The sequence below is a fragment of the Anomaloglossus baeobatrachus genome, chromosome 3, assembly GCF_048569485.1.
Source record: "Anomaloglossus baeobatrachus isolate aAnoBae1 chromosome 3, aAnoBae1.hap1, whole genome shotgun sequence".
NCBI classification, from domain to species: domain Eukaryota; kingdom Metazoa; phylum Chordata; class Amphibia; order Anura; family Aromobatidae; genus Anomaloglossus; species Anomaloglossus baeobatrachus.
Genome location: NC_134355.1, coordinates 222,734,345 through 222,757,318, shown reverse-complemented (window position 1 = coordinate 222,757,318; position 22,974 = coordinate 222,734,345). Strand labels below are relative to the sequence as shown.

At 43.3% G+C, this 22,974-nt stretch overlaps 1 protein-coding gene across 6 annotated transcripts in view; it reads right to left on the bottom strand.

Annotated features, from left to right (window-relative positions):
* LYST (lysosomal trafficking regulator) overlaps nt 1-22,974 on the bottom strand; it is a 1,763,279-nt gene that overhangs the window by 850,145 nt on the left and 890,160 nt on the right. For all 6 annotated transcript variants that reach the window (XR_012751618.1, XM_075339737.1, XM_075339736.1 and 3 more), the window contains exon 27: nt 17,355-17,504. Coding sequence is in view for 5 of the 6 variants with exons in the window: in XM_075339737.1 (XP_075195852.1) it covers nt 17,355-17,504 (150 nt within the window). In the remaining variant the exon portion in view is untranslated. The remainder of the gene's footprint in view (nt 1-17,354; nt 17,505-22,974) is intronic.

Genomic DNA, 22,974 nt, shown 5'->3' with positions numbered 1-22,974 from the left:
ACATCCCTCTGGCATGTGTGCAGTTGGAACTAAGGACCGACCAGGGAGAAGTTGAGGTGGAGCTTGTGAACAGCCTCCCCACACCTGGTATTTTGGGGACTAACCAGGAAGTGATCGATGTGGGACTTGTGAACAGCCTCCCCATACCTGTCATTGTGGAGACTGACCAGACCAAGGCTGATGTGGAGCTTATGGACACCGTCCCCACACCAGTTATTTTGGGAAATGACCAGGAAGAGGTTGATGTGAGACTTGTGGACAGCCTCCCCACACCTGCTATTTTGGGGACCAACCAGGAAGTGATCGATGTGGGACTTGTGAACAGCCTCCCCATACCTGTCATTGTGGAGACTGACCAGAGCAAGGCTGATGTGGAGCTTATGAACAGCATCCCCACCCCTGATATTTTGGGGACCAACCAGGAAGTGATCGATGTGGGACTTGTGAACAGCCTCCCCATACCTGTCATTGTGGAGACTGACCAGAGCAAGGCTGATGTGGAGCTTATGAACAGCATCCCCACCCCTGATATTTTGGGGTCTGACCAGGAAGAGGTCCATATGGAGCTTATGGACAGCCTCCCCACACCTGTTGTTTCGGGGACTAGCCAGGAGGAAGTTGAAGTGGGGTTCATAGATGGCTCCACCAAGCCTGTTGTTTCGGATATCATAGTATCATCATAGTATCATAGTATCATAGTTTTTAAGGTTGAAGGGAGACTCTAAGTCCATCTAGTTCAACCCGTAGCCTAACATGTTGATCCAGAGGAAGGCAAAAAAAACCCCAATGTGGCAAACAAGTTCCAATTGGGAAAAGATTTCCTTCCTGACTCCACATCCGGCAATCAGACTAGATCCCTGGATCAATACCCTGTCGTAAAATCTAATATACATAACTGGTAATATTAAATTTTTCAAGAAAGGCATCCAGGCTCTGCTTAAATGTTAGTAGTGAATCACTCATTACAACATCATGCGGCAGAGAGTTCCATAGTCTCACTGCTCGTACAGTAAAGAATCCTCGTCTGTGATTATGATTAAACCTTCTTTCCTCAAGACGTAGCGGATGCCCCCGTGTTCTAGTCGCAGGCCTAGGTGTAAAAAGATCTTTGGAAAGGTCTCTGTACTGTCCCCTCATATATTTATACATTGTGATTAGATCCCCCCTAAGCCTTCGTTTTTCCAAACTAAATAACCCCAAGTTTAATAACCTGTCTTGGTATTGCAGCCCACCCATTCCTCTAATAATCTTGGTCGCTCTTCTCTGCACCCTCTCCAGTTCAGCTATGTCCTTCTTATATATCGGTGACCAGAATTGTACACAGTATTCTAAGTGCGGTCGCACTAGTGACTTGTACAGAGGTAGAAGTATATTTTTTTCATGAACACTTATACCTCTTTTAATACATCCCATTATTTTATTAGCCCTGGCAGCAGCTGCCTGACACTGTCCACTAAAGTGAAGTTTACCATCCACCCATACACCCAAGTCTTTTTCTGTGTCTGTTTTACCCAGTGTTCTACAATTAAGTACATAATCATAAATGTTATTTCCTCTACCCAAGTGCATGACCTTACATTTATCTACATTAAACTTCAATTGCCACTTCTCAGCCCAATCCTCCAATTTACATAAATCTCCCTGTAATATAAAATTATCCTCCTCTGTATTGATTACCCTGCAGAGTTTAGTATCATCTGCAAATATTGAAATTCTACTCCGCATGCCCCCAACAAGGTCATTTATAAATATGTTGAAAAGAAGCGGGCCCAATACTGACCCCTGTGGTACCCCACTATGAACTGAGACCCAGTCCGATTACGTACCATTAATAACCACCCTTTGTTTCCTATCACTGAGCCAGTTTTTAACCCAGTTACAAATATTTTCCCCTATCCCCATTATTCTCATTTTATGTACCAACCTTTTGTGTGGCACCGTATCAAAAGCTTTTGAAAAGTCCATAAACACAACATCCACTGCATTTCCCTGGTCCAGGCTTGAACTTACCTCTTCATAGAAGCTGATCAAATTAGTTTGACAGGATCGATCCCTCATAAACCCATGTTGATACTCTGTCATAAGGTTATTTTTCTTGAGATACTCCAGTATAGCATCTCTCAAGAAACCCTCAAGGATTTTACCAACCGTAGAGGTTAAACTTACCGGCCTATAATTTCCCGGCTCAGTTTTTGTCCCCTTTTTGAATATTGTCACCACATTTGCTATGCGCCAGTCCTGCGGTACCGACCCTGTTATTAAGGAATCTGAGAAGATTAAAAATAATGGTCTATCTATCACAGAACTCAATTCCTGTAGTACTCTGGGGTGTATGCCATCCGGGCCCGGAGATTTGTCAACCTTAGTGATTTCGAGGCAGCGGCGTACTTCCTGCTGGGTTAAGCAGGTAATATTCAAGGGTGAATTTATGGTATCACTGGTCATGTCATCTGCCATGGCATTTTCTTGTATAAAAACCGTAGAAAAAAAGTCATTCAGCAGGTTAGCTTTACCCTCATCCCCTTCCACCATTTCACCAAGACTATTGTTAAGGGGGCCAACACTATCGCTTTTCAGTTTTTTACTGTTTATGTAGTTAAAGAATATTTTAGGATTATTTTTACTTTCTCTCGCAATGAGTCTCTCTGTCTCAAACTTAGCTAACTTAATTTGCTTTTTACAAATTTTATTTAATTTTCTATAATTATATAATGCCTCATCACTACCTACCCTCTTTAATTCTTTTAAGGCTTTCTGTTTTTCTTTTATTGCTTCCCTTACAGCTCTATTTAGCCATAGGGGTTTCTTCCTATTTCTAGCATGTTTGTTCCCATAGGGTATATTTTCTGCACAAGCCCTATTCAGGATGCTCATAAAAGTCTCCCATTTGCTTTGTGTACTTTTATTACTTAGTACTTCATCCCAGTTTATTGCACTAAGATCATCTCTCAACCGTTTAAAATTTGCTTTCCTGAAGTTTAGTGTCCTTGTAGCCCCTCTACTAGACATCTTACTAAAGAATACATGAAAACTTATTATTTTGTGATCACTATTCCCCAAGTAACCCCCAACTTGTATATTTGATATGCGGTCTGGCCTATTGGTTAGTACAAGGTCTAGTAGTGCTCCCCCTCTTGTGGGGTCCTGTACCATTTGTGAAAGGTAATTATCTTTCACTGTTATCAAAAATCTATTTCCTTTGCTAGAACTGCAAGTTTCTGTTCCCCAATTTATATCAGGATAGTTAAAGTCCCCCATAATAATTACCTCTCCGAGACTCGCTGCTTTATCAATTTGCTTTATGAGGAGATTCTCTACCTCTTCCATAATATTCGGCGTCTTATAACACACCCCTATCAGTATTTTATTATTATTCATTCTCCCCCCCCTTATCTCCACCCATAGGGACTCTACATTCTCAGTACCCTCACATATGTTGTCACGCAGGATGGGTTTTAAGGATGATTTTACATATAGACACACACCTCCCCCTCGGTTATTTGTACGGTCATTCCTGAATAGGCTATAACCCTGTAAATTAACAGCCCAGTCATAGCTCTCATCCAGCCATGTCTCTGATATGCCCACTATATCATAATTTTCTTCCAACAATATTAATTCTAATTCCTCCACCTTATTTGTGAGGCTTCGGGCATTAGTGTACATGCACGTTACGTATGACTCTGTACCTGTATTCCTGCTTACTGTATTAACTGTCCTAACCCTTCCCCCCGTACCACCCCCAATTTCATTACTTGCGCCCTATCACCCATAGGGAAGTGAAAGTGGGGCTTGTGGATTACCAGCTCACACCAGTCATTTTGGAGAATGACCTAGGACAAAGACTATCCAGCCAGTTTGTTACCGCCATCACCCGCAGCCAAGCCAAACACCATCCTTGCGCAGATGTTTCTACCAACCCATCCAAGGGGAACCCTCCTCCTCAATCTTCAGCCTCCTCAGATGCAACGAATGTGAGTACCTCAGACCCAACTGTGGCCATTGACTGGGGGGAGATAGATCACAAGGAATTCAGGGAAGCCCAACTCACGGACCCCACCTTAGTGCTTGTCTGCTATATGGCTGCTCAACCTGGGGGAGGTGTACAGATGCAAGCCTCTGTTGCTGACCTCACCATTAAAAAGGACAATGCCGTCAAGAGGAGAAGGATGATCGGAAGCCCATCCTGTCTGGTTAATATTAAAAAGGTGGAGGAATGTGACGACATGGACACCCAATGCCTAGCATGGGTTAAAGTTTCTTAAAATTCAGCCAGACGTATTGTTCTTCTGTGTGTTAACTCATGTTTGCTAAACTATTGTTTGGGACCAGACCCTCTGAGCATTCATTGTAGTTGTGTATTGCTAATCTAATGTAAATTACCTCAGTGACCATTGTCTAGTCTGTGCATTCCAGACCACATGTAGATATCCTCAGTCTTTCTATCCACATTATTTAAATGAAAATTATCCATGCAGCTTGAAATTCATCCAATAAGAGAAGCAACCTTGTACAACCAATCCAATAGGGGCAGATACCTTGTGGACTTGGTCTAGGGACTTTGGCTCCGACTAGAGGATCACTTGGCTACATGGCTTCAATCTAGGGACTCCGGTTCCGATTGGAGACCATATCCACAGTTTTTAGTGCTGAAGTGCACATTTAGTCCTGGCTTTTTGTTTTTTCTTTATTGAATTGGTCGGTCGCTGACCCCCACCTTGCTATGCACCCCAATCTGGGATGTATTCCACCTGTCTAGATTTTGGCGGTTGGTGACTGTTCACACTCAATCATCAGGCCCTGTCCACAGGTCATTTACTTCATGCAGCATTTGCTTGGACCGGTCCTGCCCACAGCCATGACTCGGTCATGGGTACGGGATTGAAATAGACCAGGTGAGTGCTGCTAAGAGCAGTTCTACTATTCATATGTGAAGCCGTATGGCACATTTTATAAAAATATTTTAGTGTAGGACTGCCCCAAATGAGATTTGCCGTGATGTGGCGGGGTAGCTTAAGAAATTGCATTTTTTTGCCAAAAATCTCAAAATTTTTATAATAAGTACAGTTTGGAATTTTTAGTGCTGAAGTGCACATTTAGTGCTGGCTTTTTGTTTTTTCTTTATTGAATTGGAGTAAGTAGCCCTGGAAACTCTGAAGCACGGACATTCTAATCCCTGGTGAGCCAGCAGAAGGGTGAGACTCTGTTGCCTGTTACATTTGTGTTTTGCTGGTTATGTGTTATGTGCCGTTAATTGTTTGAGGATCCAATAAAGTCTTAATATTGTGATTCCCTCACCCTGTGTTGTCTGAGTAGTGTTCCGCCCACGGTTAAGGAGGTTGTGCGTTCAGTTGGGATGAGCCCTGGGCCATGCTGTCTTTCTAAAGGCGGCTGGGCCAGCGGATGAGAGCACACACTGAGCCCCGTGTCTCCACAGTGCACTCCCCTCCCAGCTTCCTAAATGCTGCGATCACTATTGATTGAGGCATTTATTGGATTAAACAGAAAGGGGTGGCACGGGAACCATCTCTGGCTTTGACACCGAGAGCTCCGCTATAACTTATGCCAAACTGCCAGCCGTTATAACATGTGCACAGCCCCTGTGCCTGCGTGATTACCATGGCGTATATATTTACGTATTTGCCAAAACCCCTTCACAGCCATGAAATAAACTTAAGTACTGAAATGTTTATGCATTAATTATATGTAGCAGTAAAAAGAAAACTCTGATGTCATAAAAAACGAGTCAAATAAAAATATTAATAGTCAGATTTGAATTCAGGAGGTCAAAATCATTAAGAAATGGCTCATTTCATAACTGAACCTGACAACTTTTAAAACTATGTAGAATTCTTTTATCTTCCTAACAAAAAAAAAAATAATTTTCAAAAATGATGCTGATGTAAAGTAGTCATGTGAAAAGTTATTTATTAACTATTGTGTGTGATATAACTCTGGTTTAAAGACATAAAAATTAAAAGTTTGAAAATTGAGAAATTTTCAACATTTTGGATAAATTTCCAATATTTTCACAAATAAAATTTTTCAACTTGAATTTACTACTAACATGAACTAACAATGTGTCTCGAAAAAAACAGTCCCAGAATCACTGGGATCCGCTGAAGCATTTGAGAGTTACTACCACATACAGTGACTGTAGCGCCCATCCCCGTCTGATCCCGGTCTGGGGAGCCTCCTCCTCTCACTTGCACGGTTTCAGCGTGGCTCCCACACGTGCTACTGCTCTCAGCCTCCGGTGGTGGTGTCCTTCCTCTCACCTGCCCCGCAGCCTCCTCGCCTGCTCCAGCTCCTGCCACGGTCTCCTCACACTCCCGGGCCGTGCACTCTGCTTCTGTCCTGGAATCTGCTGCAACCTCTTCCTGCTTCCAGGCCACACACAAGACTTCAGTTTGTGCTCCTAGGGTGCATACACCGCCATGCCCCCTTTCTTACAGGGCTAGCGTCCCATTACCTGGATGTGACCTCAGAAGTCACCTGTTACCTAAAGGGTATTTAAGTCTGCCTGCCCTGACAGCAGGCGCCTGAGCAACGTTGTCTGTTCCACATTGCTAGTTCTCAGGTCCCAGTTTGTTATTGTGTTTAGTCCCGGCCCCAGTCTCTTGTTACTAACCTGTGTCTCATCCTAGAGCCTGCTCACCTCCATTGCCTGTGTGCTGTCACAACAGAGCCTTTACCGCAATGCCATCCGTCTGAGCCATCTACTGACTGTCACCGCATCGGAGCCTTCACCACAGTGCTGTCTTGTCCTGACTTAACTTATTACTCAGTGCCGTCTCATCTCAGCCTCCACATTGGTGCCACTAAATTTCAGTCTCCTGTACTGGACATTGTGACTTTATCAGTCCGTAAAGACTGCCCCCTCTGGTCCCTGGCTGCCATGCATTTAGGTCCTCTGTTGGAAGCGCCACACAATCCTGTATAGGGGTTCACTGCTGGTCGCTTCCTCGGGGGAGTCCGGTGCATGGTCCAGTGGGTCCACCCCCAGATGCCCGCTGCTCCTCAGTAAGTGCAACAGTGACACTGGTCATAATTGTAAAATTTGGCCTGGTCAGGAATGAAAAAATAGTCTTTGGCGGTAAGAGGTTAATACTTCATACAAAATCCTTTGTTGTTGATGACAGCATTAAAATGCCTCTTGGGTACAGAAACTAGTCACATTCATTGCTCAGGTCTGATTTTGGCCCTTTCTTCCACCCACTCTTCAAATCCTCAAGGTACACGTGGGCTACGTTTATGAACTCTGAGCTTCAGTTTCTTTCATAAATTTTGATTGAAATTGTGATTGGATGGGCCATTTTATAAACTGTATTTTCTCTGAAATTAACTGCGTTTTATTGATTGTGTGTTTGGTATCATCGTCTTGCTGAAATGTCCACCCTCATTTCATCTTCATCATCTTGGTAGATGACAGCAGATTTTTTAATAAGAATATCTTGGTTTGGCCATGTGACAGTTTTATATTCAGCTAGATTTCTCTAAGTCACACTTTAGAGATAAAGAACTTTAGGACTTTCTAGAGGAGATTCCTCTCCCCAGCTTGTCAGAGTAATTTATAAGCAGGAAACCTGTGGGCAAAAAGCGCATAGGGTCTTACCCTGATAACAGGGGGTGTAATAAGAGTAATCCTACTCACCTAATGGAGTTGTGAAAGGCACAACTCCTGTAACCGCATATGTCGATCAAAGGCAGCAGCACCCCGAATGGCAGATAACAGAGAGAATAGCGGAGATGGGTTTTAAGAACCGCGCCAGAGATCCAGATGTAAACTTGATCAATGTATATTTTATTTCGGCATAGGTCTACGCGTTTCTGGGGTCTCAGCCCCCTTCTTCAGGACCAGCAAGCACAAGATACAAAGAATCTGCAGAGTACCATGTATACAGACAATATATACCCAGTGGAGAATCAAAAGAACCGCCCTCAAAAGAAAAAAATCGGCGGGAAAAAACATCCACCCCTGCAAGGAGTGACGTGGTCCGGTGAAAAAACCAAAGAAAATGAACTATATAAATAGCGACATTCTCTTTGTTGATAAAATGACCAATGTTTTTGGTTTTTTTTACACCAATATCCATTCCGTACTTAAATTAATATTGGAATAGATTTTCTCATATTTTTCTTATTTATTATAATTTTTATTAATTCCTTCTCTATGGTTTTTCACCTTTCATCAGATCATGAACTTTCTACCGCACACCTGTCTGGTTGTGTGGACTCACCGCTTCACAATTCCTGGTCCTCAAGAAGATTGATGGCCAAAATTAGGTGTGGGTTCTATACCCTCTCACCGCAGTATAATTGCTAATATATTCTGGGACACAAATAAACACATAAATATGTATGGTTATATATATTTTTATTCAACAATGACGTATTTTTCATGTTAATTATTTTAATTAATTTTTTTTGTTTGACATTGGTCATTTTATCAACAAAGAGAATGTCGCTATTTATATAGTTCATTTTCTTTGGTTTTTTCACCGGACCACGTCACTCCTTGCAGGGGTGGATGTTTTTTCCCGCCGATTTTTTTCTTTTGAGGGCGGTTCTTTTGATTCTCCACTGGGTATATATTGTCTGTATACATGGTACTCTGCAGATTCTTTGTATCTTGTGCTTGCTGGTCCTGAAGAAGGGGGCTGAGACCCCAGAAACGCGTAGACCTATGCCGAAATAAAATATACATTGATCAAGTTTACATCTGGATCTCTGGCGCGGTTCTTAAAACCCATCTCCGCTATTCTCTCTGTTATCAGCTTGTCAGAGTGAGAGAGAATTACTTAATAGAGATATAGATCTAGAGGAGTGAGAGAAGGAGCTTGGTCAGATTGAAAATGACAAGGCCCCAGGTGCAGACGGTCTCCCAGGGGAATTTTGCAAATTGTACACTCATCTGCTGCTATCAAGACTCTTGGGTGTGTTCAGAGATGCTGAGGAGCAAGGGTTCCTACCTGCATCCATGAAGGAGGCGATTATTGTCCTGATTCTGAAACCTGGGATGGATCCGGCCACACCTGATTCCTACCGCCCCATCTCGCTTCTCACATTAGACATTAAATTAGTTGCCAAAATATTAGCCAATAGACTGTCCCGGGTTATCACATCAGTGAATCATGAGGACCAGACCAGATTCATCCCTAATAAATCCACCTCCATCAATCTGCAACATTTATTTCTGGGGATGCAACTTAGTTCTGAGGGAGAAATAGAGAGAGGGAAGTCCTGTCATTGGATGCAGCCAAGGCCTTTGATAGTATTGAATGGAATTTATTATGGCAGTTTTGGGGAAATTTGGTCTGGGCTCTATGTTTATAGGCTGGGTTAAATTGCTATATGCAACTCCAGTGGCCGGGATTCAGGTTAAAGGCTTTACCTCATCGTCCTTTAATCTGGCCAGGAGCATGAGACAGGGCTGTCCTCTCAATTATTGTTTGCAGTGGCAATTGAACCATTAGTGGCTATGCTTCGCACATCCGTTGATGTAAAAGGGTTGAGGTCGGGTCTGGAGCAAAAGGTTTGCCTCTATGCAGACGATCTATTACTGTATCTTAGGGAGGTGGGGGCATCAGTGGGCCCTGCAATTAGTATTATTAAAAAATTTGGCAGGTACCTCGGGGCTCCTAATAAACTGGGAGAAGCCAGCCCTGCTCCCTAGAGCTCCGCTCTAGGGATAGGCGAACCCGATCTGTAAAGATCAGGGATCGTACCGACCACATAGTGATCGTGTACACAATCCTGACCACGAGCTCTCCTGGGAAGCTCGTGTTACAGATCGGGTCGAGATCAAGAGCGGGTCATCATGGGCTGTAAAAAAAAAAAAAAAAAGAAAGCACAGAATTAAAAAACATTGTTGTTATACTTCGAGATCCCAGAACGTGTCCTGCAGACTCCCGGCAGCTCCTGCTTCTGAGTCTGATCAGTGCTGTGCCACCGGTAACCAGCAGTGACTTGCAGGACCTTAAATGACATCATAGCATGTGACCGTCTGGTGTGAATGTTGATTGGCTTACAGACTGGTAACATAACTATGATGTCATCATAGGTCCTGGTCACTGAACTTTCATTGTCACTGTACAAGTGTCACATCACGGGGCACAATCTCCCCACAGGAGTGGGTCGGCTGCATGTGTTTCCATGCAGCTGAAGTGCTCCTGTCCGGAGATTGTCAGGTGTGGGGTGATGCAATCATCCCCTCACTGTCAGCCTGCATCTCGCTCTGTAGAGAGCGATGTAGCAGAGCTGATTGGCTCTGTGCTCCTCACTGTGTATAGACTGTGTCTGTACAGAGTGATGAAGCTGACATGGCTCTACCTCTGGATTACGTCTGACTAAGGATTGTTTTAAAATAACGATGAAATCTCTAAGTGTTTTTTTGTTTTATTTCCAATAAAAAAAATATGTTGTCTGTGTTGTGTTTTTTTTTTACTGTTTCCTAGAAATGAATTTCGGTCCTAGTACCATCTTACATAGTTACATAGTTACTTAGGTTGAAAAAATACCTAGGTCCATCTAGTTCAACCTTCCTCCACCTCTATCTGACAATACAAAGCTGGTATTAACCCCTTTATTACCCAGCGTGCCACCACCTTAGGGCCGCTGGACGAGCCGGGCAAAGCGCCTGGAAATGGCGATAAGAAACAATGCGCCATTTCCAGAAGCGGTTGTGGGCTGCCGAGGATCCCAGCCGCCTGGCTTTTGAATGGCGATCAAAATACAGCGGGAGCCCACACATTTTTTTATTTTTTTTTTTAAAAAGGGCTTTCCTGTATTTTGATCACCAGGTAGGAAAAGCGAGGCAGATGGGGGTGGCAGCCCGTAGCCATCCGCTTTATCTGTGCTGATAATCAAAAATACTGCGGAGCGCTACGTCATTTTTTTAAAATTATTTATACGGGTTGCCACCCCCATCTGCCTGGCTTTACCTTGGCTGGCAATCAAAATACAGGGAAGCACATTTTTTTTTTAGTTACTTAAAAAAATAATTAAAAAAATGGAGTGGGCTCCCGCTACATTTTCTATTGCCAAGAGTAATCCAATCAGTTACTGGCTGCTAACCTCCAGTGCTTGCTGTTAACTTTACTAGCAATGGAAAATCCAGGGAAGCTTTTAAGTTTTTTGCCCAAAAACTAAAGAAAAAAATGGCTTTGCCATATTTTTGAATGCTAGCCAGGTGCAGCAGGCAGGTTCGGGCTGCCCCAACCCCTAGTTGCCTATTTGTACCCGGCTGGGGATCAAAAATATAGGGAAGCCCTTTTATAATTATTTCATTAAGTTCATGAAATAATAATTAAAAAAAACAACGACGTGGGCTTCGCCCAATTTTTGTGTCCAGCCAGGTACAACTAGGCAACTGGGGATTGGAATCCGCAGTGCAAGATGGCGCAAGCTTTCTGGTCCCTCGCAGCTGCAAATTGCAGTCAGCAGCCGTCCCAGAAAATGGTGCTTTCATAGAAGCGCCAACTTATGGCGCTCTATCCAACTCTTCCAGCGACCCTGGTGCCGGGTGGCACGCTGGGTAATACGGGGTTAATACCAGCTTTGTTTTACCAGCTAGTATTAAGCCCGAGATTCTTAATGTCAGACCAAATTTGACCCGGCCATTAAGAATCTCCAATAAAGGGTTAAAAAAAGACACCACACAGAGAAAATATACTTTATTATAAACAAATACACAGACACACTTAGAGACTCCATCTTTATTACTCCCTCTCACCCCTCCACAATCCTGGTCTTCTGTCTTCTTCAACATATATAGCTTTGCTATATCAGACAGCACAGGGGAGAAAGAATGCTGCTGCTCCCCTGTGCTGTGTAATCACTCGAGTGAGCAGAGGCTGCGGGTTGGTAAGCGGTGACGTCACCACTGCCACAGTAACCTGACGGGCAAGTTACTATAGCAACGGTGATCTCCTATCACCTGATTACTGGCGACACGATTCACCGGCTGTGGCAGCTAATCCCTGCATGTGGGCTGACTCTGTAAAGAGAGCCGACATGCAGGGACAGGGAGCCGAGCATGTGCCCAATCATCTCACCGCTATACGGTGCTCACCGAGTATTCTGAGTACTGAGATGCTTGGGCGAGCACCACGTACCGGCGAGATGCACTGACAGGACCTAGCATGACATCATAAGCATGTGAACTAAGTCTGTAGCCAATGAGATAATACAGCAATCACATGTGACTGGTCACATGCTATGATGACACGGAAGGTCATTTTGTTACCGGGTGGCACAGCGATGATCGTACTCGACAGCAGAAGCAGCGGGAGACAGAGTCTGCAGGACGGGTTGCGGAACCTGTAAGTATAATGACAATGTTTATTATTAACTGTATTCTTTATTTTACAGCCACCCCCCCTGCCCCATCCCATAGCTGTTAAGTCAAAGATTGGTGATCACCCATCCCTAATCCGCTCCCATTAAATTTGCTACTCTGTGGTTGACAATTTGGACAGTGGATAAATTTAAATATCTGGGGATAGTGGTTAGTGCCCAACCGCAAGATTATTATGTTCAAAATCTGGAGATGGTGTTGATTCAGTTTAGGGATAAGATAGATGCTAGCTGTCGACTCCCGCTGTCACTTACTGGCCGAACTAACCTACTAAAAATGGTGCTGATGCTTAAACTTCTGTATCTTCTCTACGATGCCCCAATATGGATCCATTGGAAATTTTTTCGCAAAATCAATACTCTGTTTCGGGAACTCTTGTGCATAAAACAACAGCACTGAATTCGTATTGAGATCATGCAGAGAGGGAAGGAGGAGGGGGATCTGGAAGTCCCCAACACGTGGATTTATTATGTTGCAGCACAGATGCAGCATTTTAGGGGATGGGGAAAGGATGAGGCATATGACGTTGGAGGCAAATTGGTGAAGGGCCTTGCAAAATGGGGACACCCGTTTTTTTTTTTGGACACAGGATCCTCTCCCAGAAACAGACCACTAAATGCAATATTGGCATGGCTGTACAAGGTGTGGGATAGAGGGAAGGAGTTGCTGGTAATATCTTTAGTAACAAGAGTACTGGTCCTTATGGCATAATCACAGACTAGTAGAGCTGCACAAACTCCCGGGCTGGAGAATGTGGCTGAGTAGGGGTGTGCCTCTGAATGTCTCAGATACGTCAAAATAACACACTTAAAAGTTTTGACCAGCAAAAAGCTGGGTTTGGGATACTGCACAGTTTCTTCTACCAATACCTCCAACTTCGGTATGCCTAAGAGACACAGAAACATCATATGAGCATTAGTATAGAGTGGAATGACACTCTTGCTGACTTGCTGACATCTGACCGCTCATACAGTATTATTTGTAGGTTATATACAGCGATGCTATCTAGGTACCTCAACAAATTCCCTTTGCAAGCTAGAGAAAAGTGGGAGAGGGACTTAGGCCCTATGACGGATGAGCAATGGGATAAGGTCCTGTCTCAGACTCCAAGCCTTGCTGTCTCTGAAAGGCAACGACTGTCACAGCTATTTTTGTTGCATAGAGTGTACAGGGTCCCCAGTCTATTGCATAAGATGGGGATCTGGATGGATGATGTTTGTCCTAGGTGTGGGCGAGAGAATGCTAATCTGTTGCACATAATGTGGTCCTGTGGGAATATCGCAGAATGTCTCGGCATATTTGTACGTTCAGTCTTCCTTTAATTATATGAAGTTTTCCAGTACCATATGCTAAAAACGGCAACATACCATGATGTTCCTTCCCACCTCTAAACTTCACTGTTGGTATGATGTTTTTGAGGGGGAGGCCTTTTGGCCTGCAAACATGGTGTGTATTATGACATCCAAAAAGTTCAATTTTAGTCTCATCTGACCAGACTATATTCTCTCAGAATTTCACAGGCTTGTCTGAATGTCAATGAGCAAACTTTACATGTGCTTGAACAAACTTTTTTTTTTAAGCAATGTAGTTTTGCATGGAGTATACAGGCCATGGAGGATGAGTGCATTACTTATGGTTATATTTGAAACAATTGTAGGTGCTGATTCCATGTCTTTCTGTAGTTCTCCACAGGTAGTTCTTGGCTATTGGACAACTTTTCTGTTAATCTTTTCACTTCTTGCTCAGAAATCTTGTGGGGAGCACATGGTCGTGGATGGTTTATAGTGAAATGATATTCTTTCCACTTCCGGATTATGGCCCCAACAGTGCTCACTGTAACTTTCATTCATGTAAAAATTGTTCTGTAACCAATGTTTGATTTTTTTTTTTTAACTTCGTTTTATTAACAATTTCAAACATGGTACAACTGACATTTGCCATATAAAGATAGCTCAGTATATAGATAGTAATATTTAAATATAACAATGAACAGTCTTATAAAGTCCATAATATCTTTAGCACTTAACATAGAACAATGTTATTATCCATACTTCTTATCATTTGCATATATATATCTAATTTTATATTGAGCATAAGAAGAGCTCTAACTATCAGCATGACCATATTTTGAAAACAAGATAGAAAGAGGAAGAGAAAAAGGAAGAAAGAAAGAACAACAACAGCCACATTGCATTATTATGTCTCAATATACCATTGGACAGTGTTTCATATCCCAACATCTAGCGGGAACCACCATTATCCGCATAATCTCCCTCAAACCTCCGCAAGTGTGTCTGGAGAAGAATTCCACAAACCACAGATTTTGTTAAATTTTCCCTGGCACCCCCTATTATAATATACCACCCGCTCATAGACTATGGTTGCATTGACTAGTTTAACCCAGGACCGCACAGTTGGATTCGAATCTCCCATCCACCTCAGAGCTATTAATTTCCTAGCCAGAAACAATGCCTCTCTGAGGAATATTGTCATGTAATGATCCCAGGACTCTTCCTCCACCACCCCAAACAGGCATATCAACATCAGTTTGATTTTTAACACAGGTTTTGATATAGCTTACTGGTTTTACCAGTCACGAGATGTTTCTTGTGTGGCACCTTGGTAATGTGACAACTTTTAAATGCCATCAGTTGAACTAGCTGATATTTTTCACTAAATGGCAGGATTGCTTTATAATTACTGATAGATTTCAGCTGATGTCATGACTTTCAATGGCTTTTTGCAACACTCTTTCTTTGTGTTCAATACGTCTTCCTTGTCATTCCTCATTCTTACTCATAACTTTACTTATGGACATGTATGGTTTGAATTCTTTGCCTGTATTGATTGGATGGGATGTTACTGACATCTGATTAGAAATTTATGTTAATGACACCTTTGAAAACATACAGTTAGGTCCAGAAATATTTGGACAGTGACACAAGTTTTGTTATTTTAGCTGTTTACAAAAACATGTTCAGAAATACAATTATATATATAATATGGGCTGAAAGTGCACACTCCCAGCTGCAATATGAGAGTTTTCACATCCAAATCGGAGAAAGGGTTTAGGAATCATAGCTCTGTAATGCATAGCCTCCTCTTTTTCAAGGGACCAAAAGTAATTGGACAAGGGACTCTAAGGGCTGCAATTAACTCTGAAGGCGTCTCCCTCGTTAACCTGTAATCAATGAAGTAGTTAAAAGGTCTGGGGTTGATTACAGGTGTGTGGTTTTGCATTTGGAAGCTGTTGCTGTGACCAGACAACATGCGATCTAAGGAACTCTCAATTGAGGTGAAGCAGAACATCCTGAGGCTGAAAAAAAAGAAAAAATCCATCAAAGAGATAGCAGACATGCTTGGAGTAGCAAAATCAACAGTCGGGTACATTCTGAGAAAAAAGGAATTGACTAGTGAGCTTGGGAACTCAAAAAGGCCTGGGCGTCCACGGATGACAACAGTGGTGGATGATCGCCGCATACTTTCTTTGGTGAAGAAGAACCCGTTCACAACATCAACTGAAGTCCAGAACACTCCCAGTGAAGTAGGTGTATCTGTCTCTAAGTCAACAGTAAAGAGAAGACTCCATGAAAGTAAATACAAAGGGTTCACATCTAGATGCAAACCATTCATCAATTCCAAAAATAGACAGGCCAGAGTTAAATTTGCTGAAAAACACCTCATGAAGCCAGCTCAGTTCTGGAAAAGTATTCTATGGACAGATGAGACAAAGATCAACCTGTACCAGAATGATGGGAAGAAAAAAGTTTGGAGAAGAAAGGGAACGGCACATGATCCAAGGCACACCACATCCTCTGTAAAACATGGTGGAGGCAACGTGATGGCATGGGCATGCATGGCTTTCAATGGCACTGGGTCACTTGTGTTTATTGATGACATAACAGCAGACAAGAGTAGCCGGATGAATTCTGAAGTGTACCGGGATATACTTTCAGCCCAGATTCAGCCAAATGCCGCAAAGTTGATCGGACGGTGCTTCATAGTACAGATGGACAATGACCCCAAGCATACAGCCAAAGCTACCCATGAGTTCATGAGTGCAAAAAAGTGGAACATTCTGCAATGGCCAAGTCAATCACCAGATCTTAACCCAATTGAGCATGCATTTCACTTGCTCAAATCCAGACTTAAGAAGGAAAGACCCAGAAACAAGCAAGACCTGAAGGCTGTGGCTGTAAAGGCCTGGCAAAGCATTAAGAAGGAGGAAACCCAGCGTTTGGTGATGTCCATGGGTTCCAGACTTAAGGCAGTGATTGCCTCCAAAGGATTCGCAACAAAATATTGAAAATAAAAATATTTTGTTTGGGTTTGGTTTATTTGTCCAATTACTTTTGACCTCCTAAAATGTGGAGTGTTTGTAAAGAAATGTGTACAATTCCTACAATTTCTATCAGATATTTTTGTTCAAACCTTCAAATTAAACGTTACAATCTGCACTTGAATTTTGTTGTAGAGGTTTCATTTCAAATCCAATGTGGTGGCATGCAGAGCCCAACTCGCCAAAATTGTGTCACTGTCCAAATATTTCTGGACCTAACTGTATTTACTTGTAAAATTGGTGACATGTTTAATACTTATTTTACCCGCTCTATGTACCAGATGATAGCTATACCATAAAGCATATAAAACCTTGATGATGCTGAAAATCAAAGGAGATGTCCACTACTAGACAACCGCTTTGTGAATTCTATAGCACTCCAAGTAAAATAAAAACAACACATACCTCTTTGATCAGGTGCAATATTGGAGCTATGTTTCTCAGTACTCGCATGAATTTTGTGCGCTGAAACTGTGAAGTGGCCGTTATTAGACAGCACTGTGCTCAGTCCAGGAGTTAAGTATGAGCTGTTTTTGTGTTTTGGTGGAGCACTGTAGCATTTAAGAAGGAAATGTCTAGTAGTGCATAATCCCTTAATGGTTAAAATAAGTACAAATACAGAAACAGAATTGTTCTTAGTAATCACTCATTACTTACCAGTTGTACTTTTTCTTTTAGGGTATTTTGCATGGGAAGATTGAGGAAAATTAGATATGGTAAAAACATTTTGAGGGTCTTGGTTTGAAGTTGTTTTTATGAACTCAACAGCAGAGTGTAAAATTTTGAACTGCATCACAACAGCAATGTCTGGGGAAAAAAATTAAATTTTAACTTTCATCCTCAAAAAGTATTTTGTGTCAAATTCAACTTTTAAAAATACATTTTTACAACCAAATACTCTATCTTTCTGCAAAAATAGGGCAAATGCGCATGTAAATAATGGTTTACTCATGCTTGGCTGTCTTACTGGAAGAATTGTTACAGGGAGAAAAAGTTTCAGTGGGGAAAATAATTGTTTGATAAACTGCTCACTTTGCACGTTTCCCCGTTACAAAATAATGGAGAGGTCTGTCATTTTTAGCATAGCTACACATCAACTGTGTCAGATTAAAAAAAAATGCCCTCCAAAGAAATCACATTATATGATTTCTAAATAATGAATTTGCATTTTATTCCTTGAAGTGTTTGATACAAATAAAAACAGAACTTCATATTTGGTGCAGAAACCTTTGTTTGCAATTACAGAGGTCAGATGTTTCCTGTAGCTCTTGACTAAGTTTGCACACATTGTAGCAGGTATTTTAGCCCACTCCTCAATACAGATCTTATCCAGATCTTTCAGGTTCGGAACTGTTGCTGGGCAACATTAGATCTCAGCTCCCTTCAAAGATATTCTATTGGGTTCAGGTCTGGAGACTGGCTAGGCCACTCTAGGACCTTACGGTTGCCCTGGCCTTGAGTTTTGTGCCATTTTAATAATGGAAGAGCAAGCCACAACTTATCTTCAATACCCTTACTGAGGGAAGGAGTTTGTTAGCCAAAATCTAACTGTACATGACCCCATCCATCTTCCCTTCAATATGGTGCAGTTGTCCTGTCCCCTTTGCAGAAAAGTGCCCCCAAAGCATGATGTTTACACCCCCATGCTTCATGGTTGGGATGGTGTTCTTGGGGTTGTACGCATCCTTCTTCTTCATAATATGGCGAGTGGAGTTGATACCAAAAAGGTTTTTTTGTCTCATTTGATCACATGACCTTCTCTCATTCCTCCTCTGGATCATCTAGAAGAGTGTTTCTCAACTCCAGTCCTCAAGACCCACCAACAGATCACGTTTTCAGGCTTTCCTCAATATTCTCAATATTACACAGGGAATAATTCCATCACCTGTGCAACATTAAGGATTGAGGAAAATCTGAAAACATGATCTGCTGGTGGGTCTTGAGGACTGGAGTTGAGAAACACTGATCTAGATGGTCATTGGTGAACTTCAAATGGGCCTGGAAAAGTGCTGGGGTACCCTGCGTGCCCTGCAGGATTTTAATCCATGATGGTGTACAGGAACATACCATCAATAAAGGCAGGCCAAGTCATTGCAATGGGGCTCGAGATCTGAATGGGCCCGGCCCCGACGGAGGCTACCGCAGTGGGGGCGTTTTCACTTTCATCATTACCAGAATCATGTCTTCCGGGCAGTCACCAAACAGCTGATTAAGGCTACTGGGGGCCGGCACTGTTTGTACAGTTGCAGGATGGCCTCTGCTGGAGAATTGGGAGTGGCCAGGCAACATCTTCTTCAAAGCATAGAGCTGTGAGAGATGCCAGAAGGAGAACAGCCAATCAGCAGAGGAGGCGGATCTTGTTCAGTACAAAACGGGAGAAAGAAAAGATGAAAAGGAAAACACAGTGCTGGTGAAGGAGCAGATAGAGGGAGAAGGAGCAGAGTACAGAATGAGCAGAGCAAATAGAGAGCAAAGCAAAGAAGATAGAAGTGAAGAACAGAAAGAACAGAAAGAAAAAAACAGAGGACAGAATCTGAACACAGGCAGTAGGACTCACAGGAAGTGCAGCAGGGAGGCCGAAGCCACTAATGATCTCTCACATCACATAAGCAGGTAAGTATTATAATGTGCAAATGTCTGCCTGTTACACTAAAGAAAGAAACTGCCCTGTACTGTGACATCACTGTGTATCCCCCTGTGCTGTGACATCACTGTGTGTACCCCCCGTGTTGTGACATTACTGTGTGTATCACCCCTGTGCTGTGACATCACTGTGTGTATTATCCCTGTACTGTGACATTACTGCGTGTTTTATCCCTGTACCGTGACATCACTGGATGCATTATCCCTGTACTGTGACATAACTGTGGTCACTATCTCCGTACTGTGACATCACTATGTGTATTATCCCTGTACTGTGACAGCAATGTGTGCATTATCCCTGTACTGTGACATAACTGTGGTCTCTCTGTACTGTGAGATCACTGTGTGTATTATACCTGTATTGTGACATCATGGTGTGTAATATACCTCTACTGTGACATCACTGTGTGTATTATCCCTGTACTGTAACATCACTGGGTGCATTGTCATTCCTGTACTGTGACGTAACCAGGGCTGGATTATAGGCTGTGCAGGCGAAGCGCAAGCCCCGGGGCCCCCACCACCAGGGCCATACTTGCCACTAGGCACCCATCAGCAATTTTTTTTTCTTACATCCTCTCCCCCTGACAGTCTAATAAATCAGCTGTGTTTTCAGAGGGGTGGGGATGAGGAGGCGCACCTCCATTTATTTGTATCGTTGTATCGGCGTCTTTAAGACACAAAAACAAACTGCGGGCACAGGACGCTGATTGACCCCGGAAGTACCAGCACCTGCAGTTCCGGGTTCAGAGGTGTGCCAATCAGCTCCCTACTCTGTGCTACGGCGGCCAAAACTGCGGACGTCACAGCAGGATGCCGCGGAGGAGAAGACCGACCCCAGAGCCAGGAGATGAGACTCACCAGAGCAGGAGGATGGCCGCGGGCACCAGAGCAGCAGGAGGACGACGGTCTACACTGGGGCAGGAGGATGGCACCAGATAAAGTAAGGGCTCGCAGAGCTGAAGATTCATAAGAAAGATATGGGTCTTGCGAATGTGGCAGACAGTGCATGTGTGGGGGCGAAGTGAGAGACTAATGCGGCAGACAATTCATGTGTGGGGGAGAAACTAATGCGGCAGACAGTGAATGTGTGGGTGAAAGACTAATGTGGCAGACAGTGCATGTGTGGGTGAGAGACTAATGAGGCAGACAGTGCATGTGTGGGGGGGGAGAGACTAATGCGGCAGACAGTGCATGTGGGGGAGGGGGAGAGACTAATGCGGCAGACAGTGCATGTGGGGGAAGGGGGGAGAAAGATGGAGGTCTCATTATGGAGAAGGGGAAGAATGGGAGGTTCAGTATGAACAGGGGCAGTGTGAGGACTCCATATGGAGAGGAATCAGCATGCATGGGACATTGTGAGGGGTGGCAGCATGAAGTGGGGACAGTGTGCAGATCACATTTCATAATTGAAGGTGTAGTGGCTATAACTTATAAGGGCAGCGGTCACAGTATATAAAAGGGGAAGTGTGGCATTTTAGTTTATTAGGGGATAGTGTGATAGTCATAGTACACAAGGGCGGACGGTGTGGCAGTCATAGTACACAAGGGCGGATGGTGTGGCAGTCATAGTATGTATGGGGGGATGGTGTGATGGTCATAGTATATATGGGGGGACTGTGTGGTGAGAATATTTTATAGGAGAGGATAGCGTGGAGGCCATGTACATTAAGAGGCACAGTGTGGAGCAGTTTTTTGTTTTTTTTTTACAGGGAGCACAGTGAGGTGTTATTTTTTTCAGGGTCACAGCATAGGGCTTATTTAATGCACGGCATTAGTAGCTATTTTATTCAGGAACATTATAACAACAATGTTATTTTTCAGGGCACCATGTTGAGATTTGCTGCAGAATACAGAAGTCTGAGAAGAGAAAAATCTGCAGACACGAGCTGTAGATGTGACGTCATTATGGAGTCCAGCACATGAGAAACCAGCAGAGTGAAGGCAAATAGCCGTAACGTACATGACTGAGGTAGTGAGAGATACAGGAAAGGGTTAATGAGTAAGGGGTGGGCTTTTACCTAAGAAATGTGGTGGGGGTCAGCAAGCAGGAGGATGGGGGCAGGGGTCATATAAGTAAAAAGTCCCATGTGAAGGAGTCATTCCTTTTTCTGGACTCCAAGACTGAACTAGCAGTATGGATGCATTGCTGAGGAACGTTCAGGCTGCTGCTTTGACTTGTAGGCCGGAATGGATTCAGGCCCAGCTAGACGAATTGCTTAAGAATGCCCGGGATACAGCATCTGCCCCTTCTGAACATCAAACCCTAAGATGATCCAGGCCTCCTGAGAGACTTACTCTGAAATGGCTAATATGACTCGCAATAGGATTATAAGTCCCTCTCTTACTCCAAAGAAACGAGCTAAGCTCATCGCTGCCTCTGATCCACCTTACAGGCCAGGAAGAAAACTGCAGTATCAGAAGAACAAGGTACATAGAAAAGAGACTGATCATCTAACCAAGGAGACACCAAGAAGTCCGAGGAGAAATTCCAGCTCTACTGATGTGCCAGCCAGAGATGCAGCCAAACAAGCTACAACTGACGTAACGACAGCCCACGATGAATCCTTAGAACTTCCTCAATAATCTTCCAGCATTCCAGAGGACATCACACGGCCTCACCACAGGATGTGAACCAACACGGGGGGATGGGCTTAGGACACACATTTTTTCTGGATCCGGGTTGCCATTACAAGAGTGGCAGGAATTCAAAAAGACAACTGCGCAAAACTTCTTTAAGCAGACAAAGACCTCATCGACCTGCTCAGAATTTGAGTCGGGCAATAAATCTTAAGCTACAAGACTCAGCAGAGATACCAGACAATGACTATGACACAGATAACGACTCCCCACTAGTGGGCAGCAGCACTTCAATAATGGAGAGGCTGTAGAGACTACTACAAATATGTCATGGACTGCTTTTTTAGGGAGCAGCCTGGTATTGGTGAGAACACTTTTTCTTGTCCTATATCTAGTTTAAGAACACCTGTAATAAGTCCAGTGGGCTCAGTTGGGGGTACAGTTCCAGGCAATGTAGGATGGGATCTTAATGCAGTAGTACAACAATTCGTGTCAGGGGTTAAGGAGGCTTTGAGTCAGTCTAGCTTACCCATAACTTCTTCTCCTATTGCTGCATGGTGTGGAAATGGTTGCCGGACATCGGAGGTGGTAAGTCAGTCGTGTGCTGATCCAGAGACGCAGGAGGACGCAGTAATTTCAGAAGGGGTTACATTATCTGATGCAGCAAGAGGAGAATTATATGTATGTTTTGAGGGTCCTCTAGAAATTCATTTGAAACAGGTTAGGGAGAAGATTTGGGCTGACGAATATGTGGAAATATTTTCATTATTGCCCTTAGAAAAATATAACTTGGATAGAGTAAGGTTTGATGAGAGAAAAAGAGAGGAACAAGAAAGACGGTACCGTCTCATCCCTCGAACATTTGCCAATTGGTTACAAACCTTTGCCATATTAGCAAGTGTAATAGGCCAAAAACTTCTGAACATTGCTCTGCTTTATTTTGTTACATGGATTCTATCGGGAGGCGCACCGTGTATATGGAGGTATAGCATGGCTGTGCTATGATGAGAAGTTTCGCCAACGAAAGGCTTGTCGCCAAGGGATTCGGTGGGAT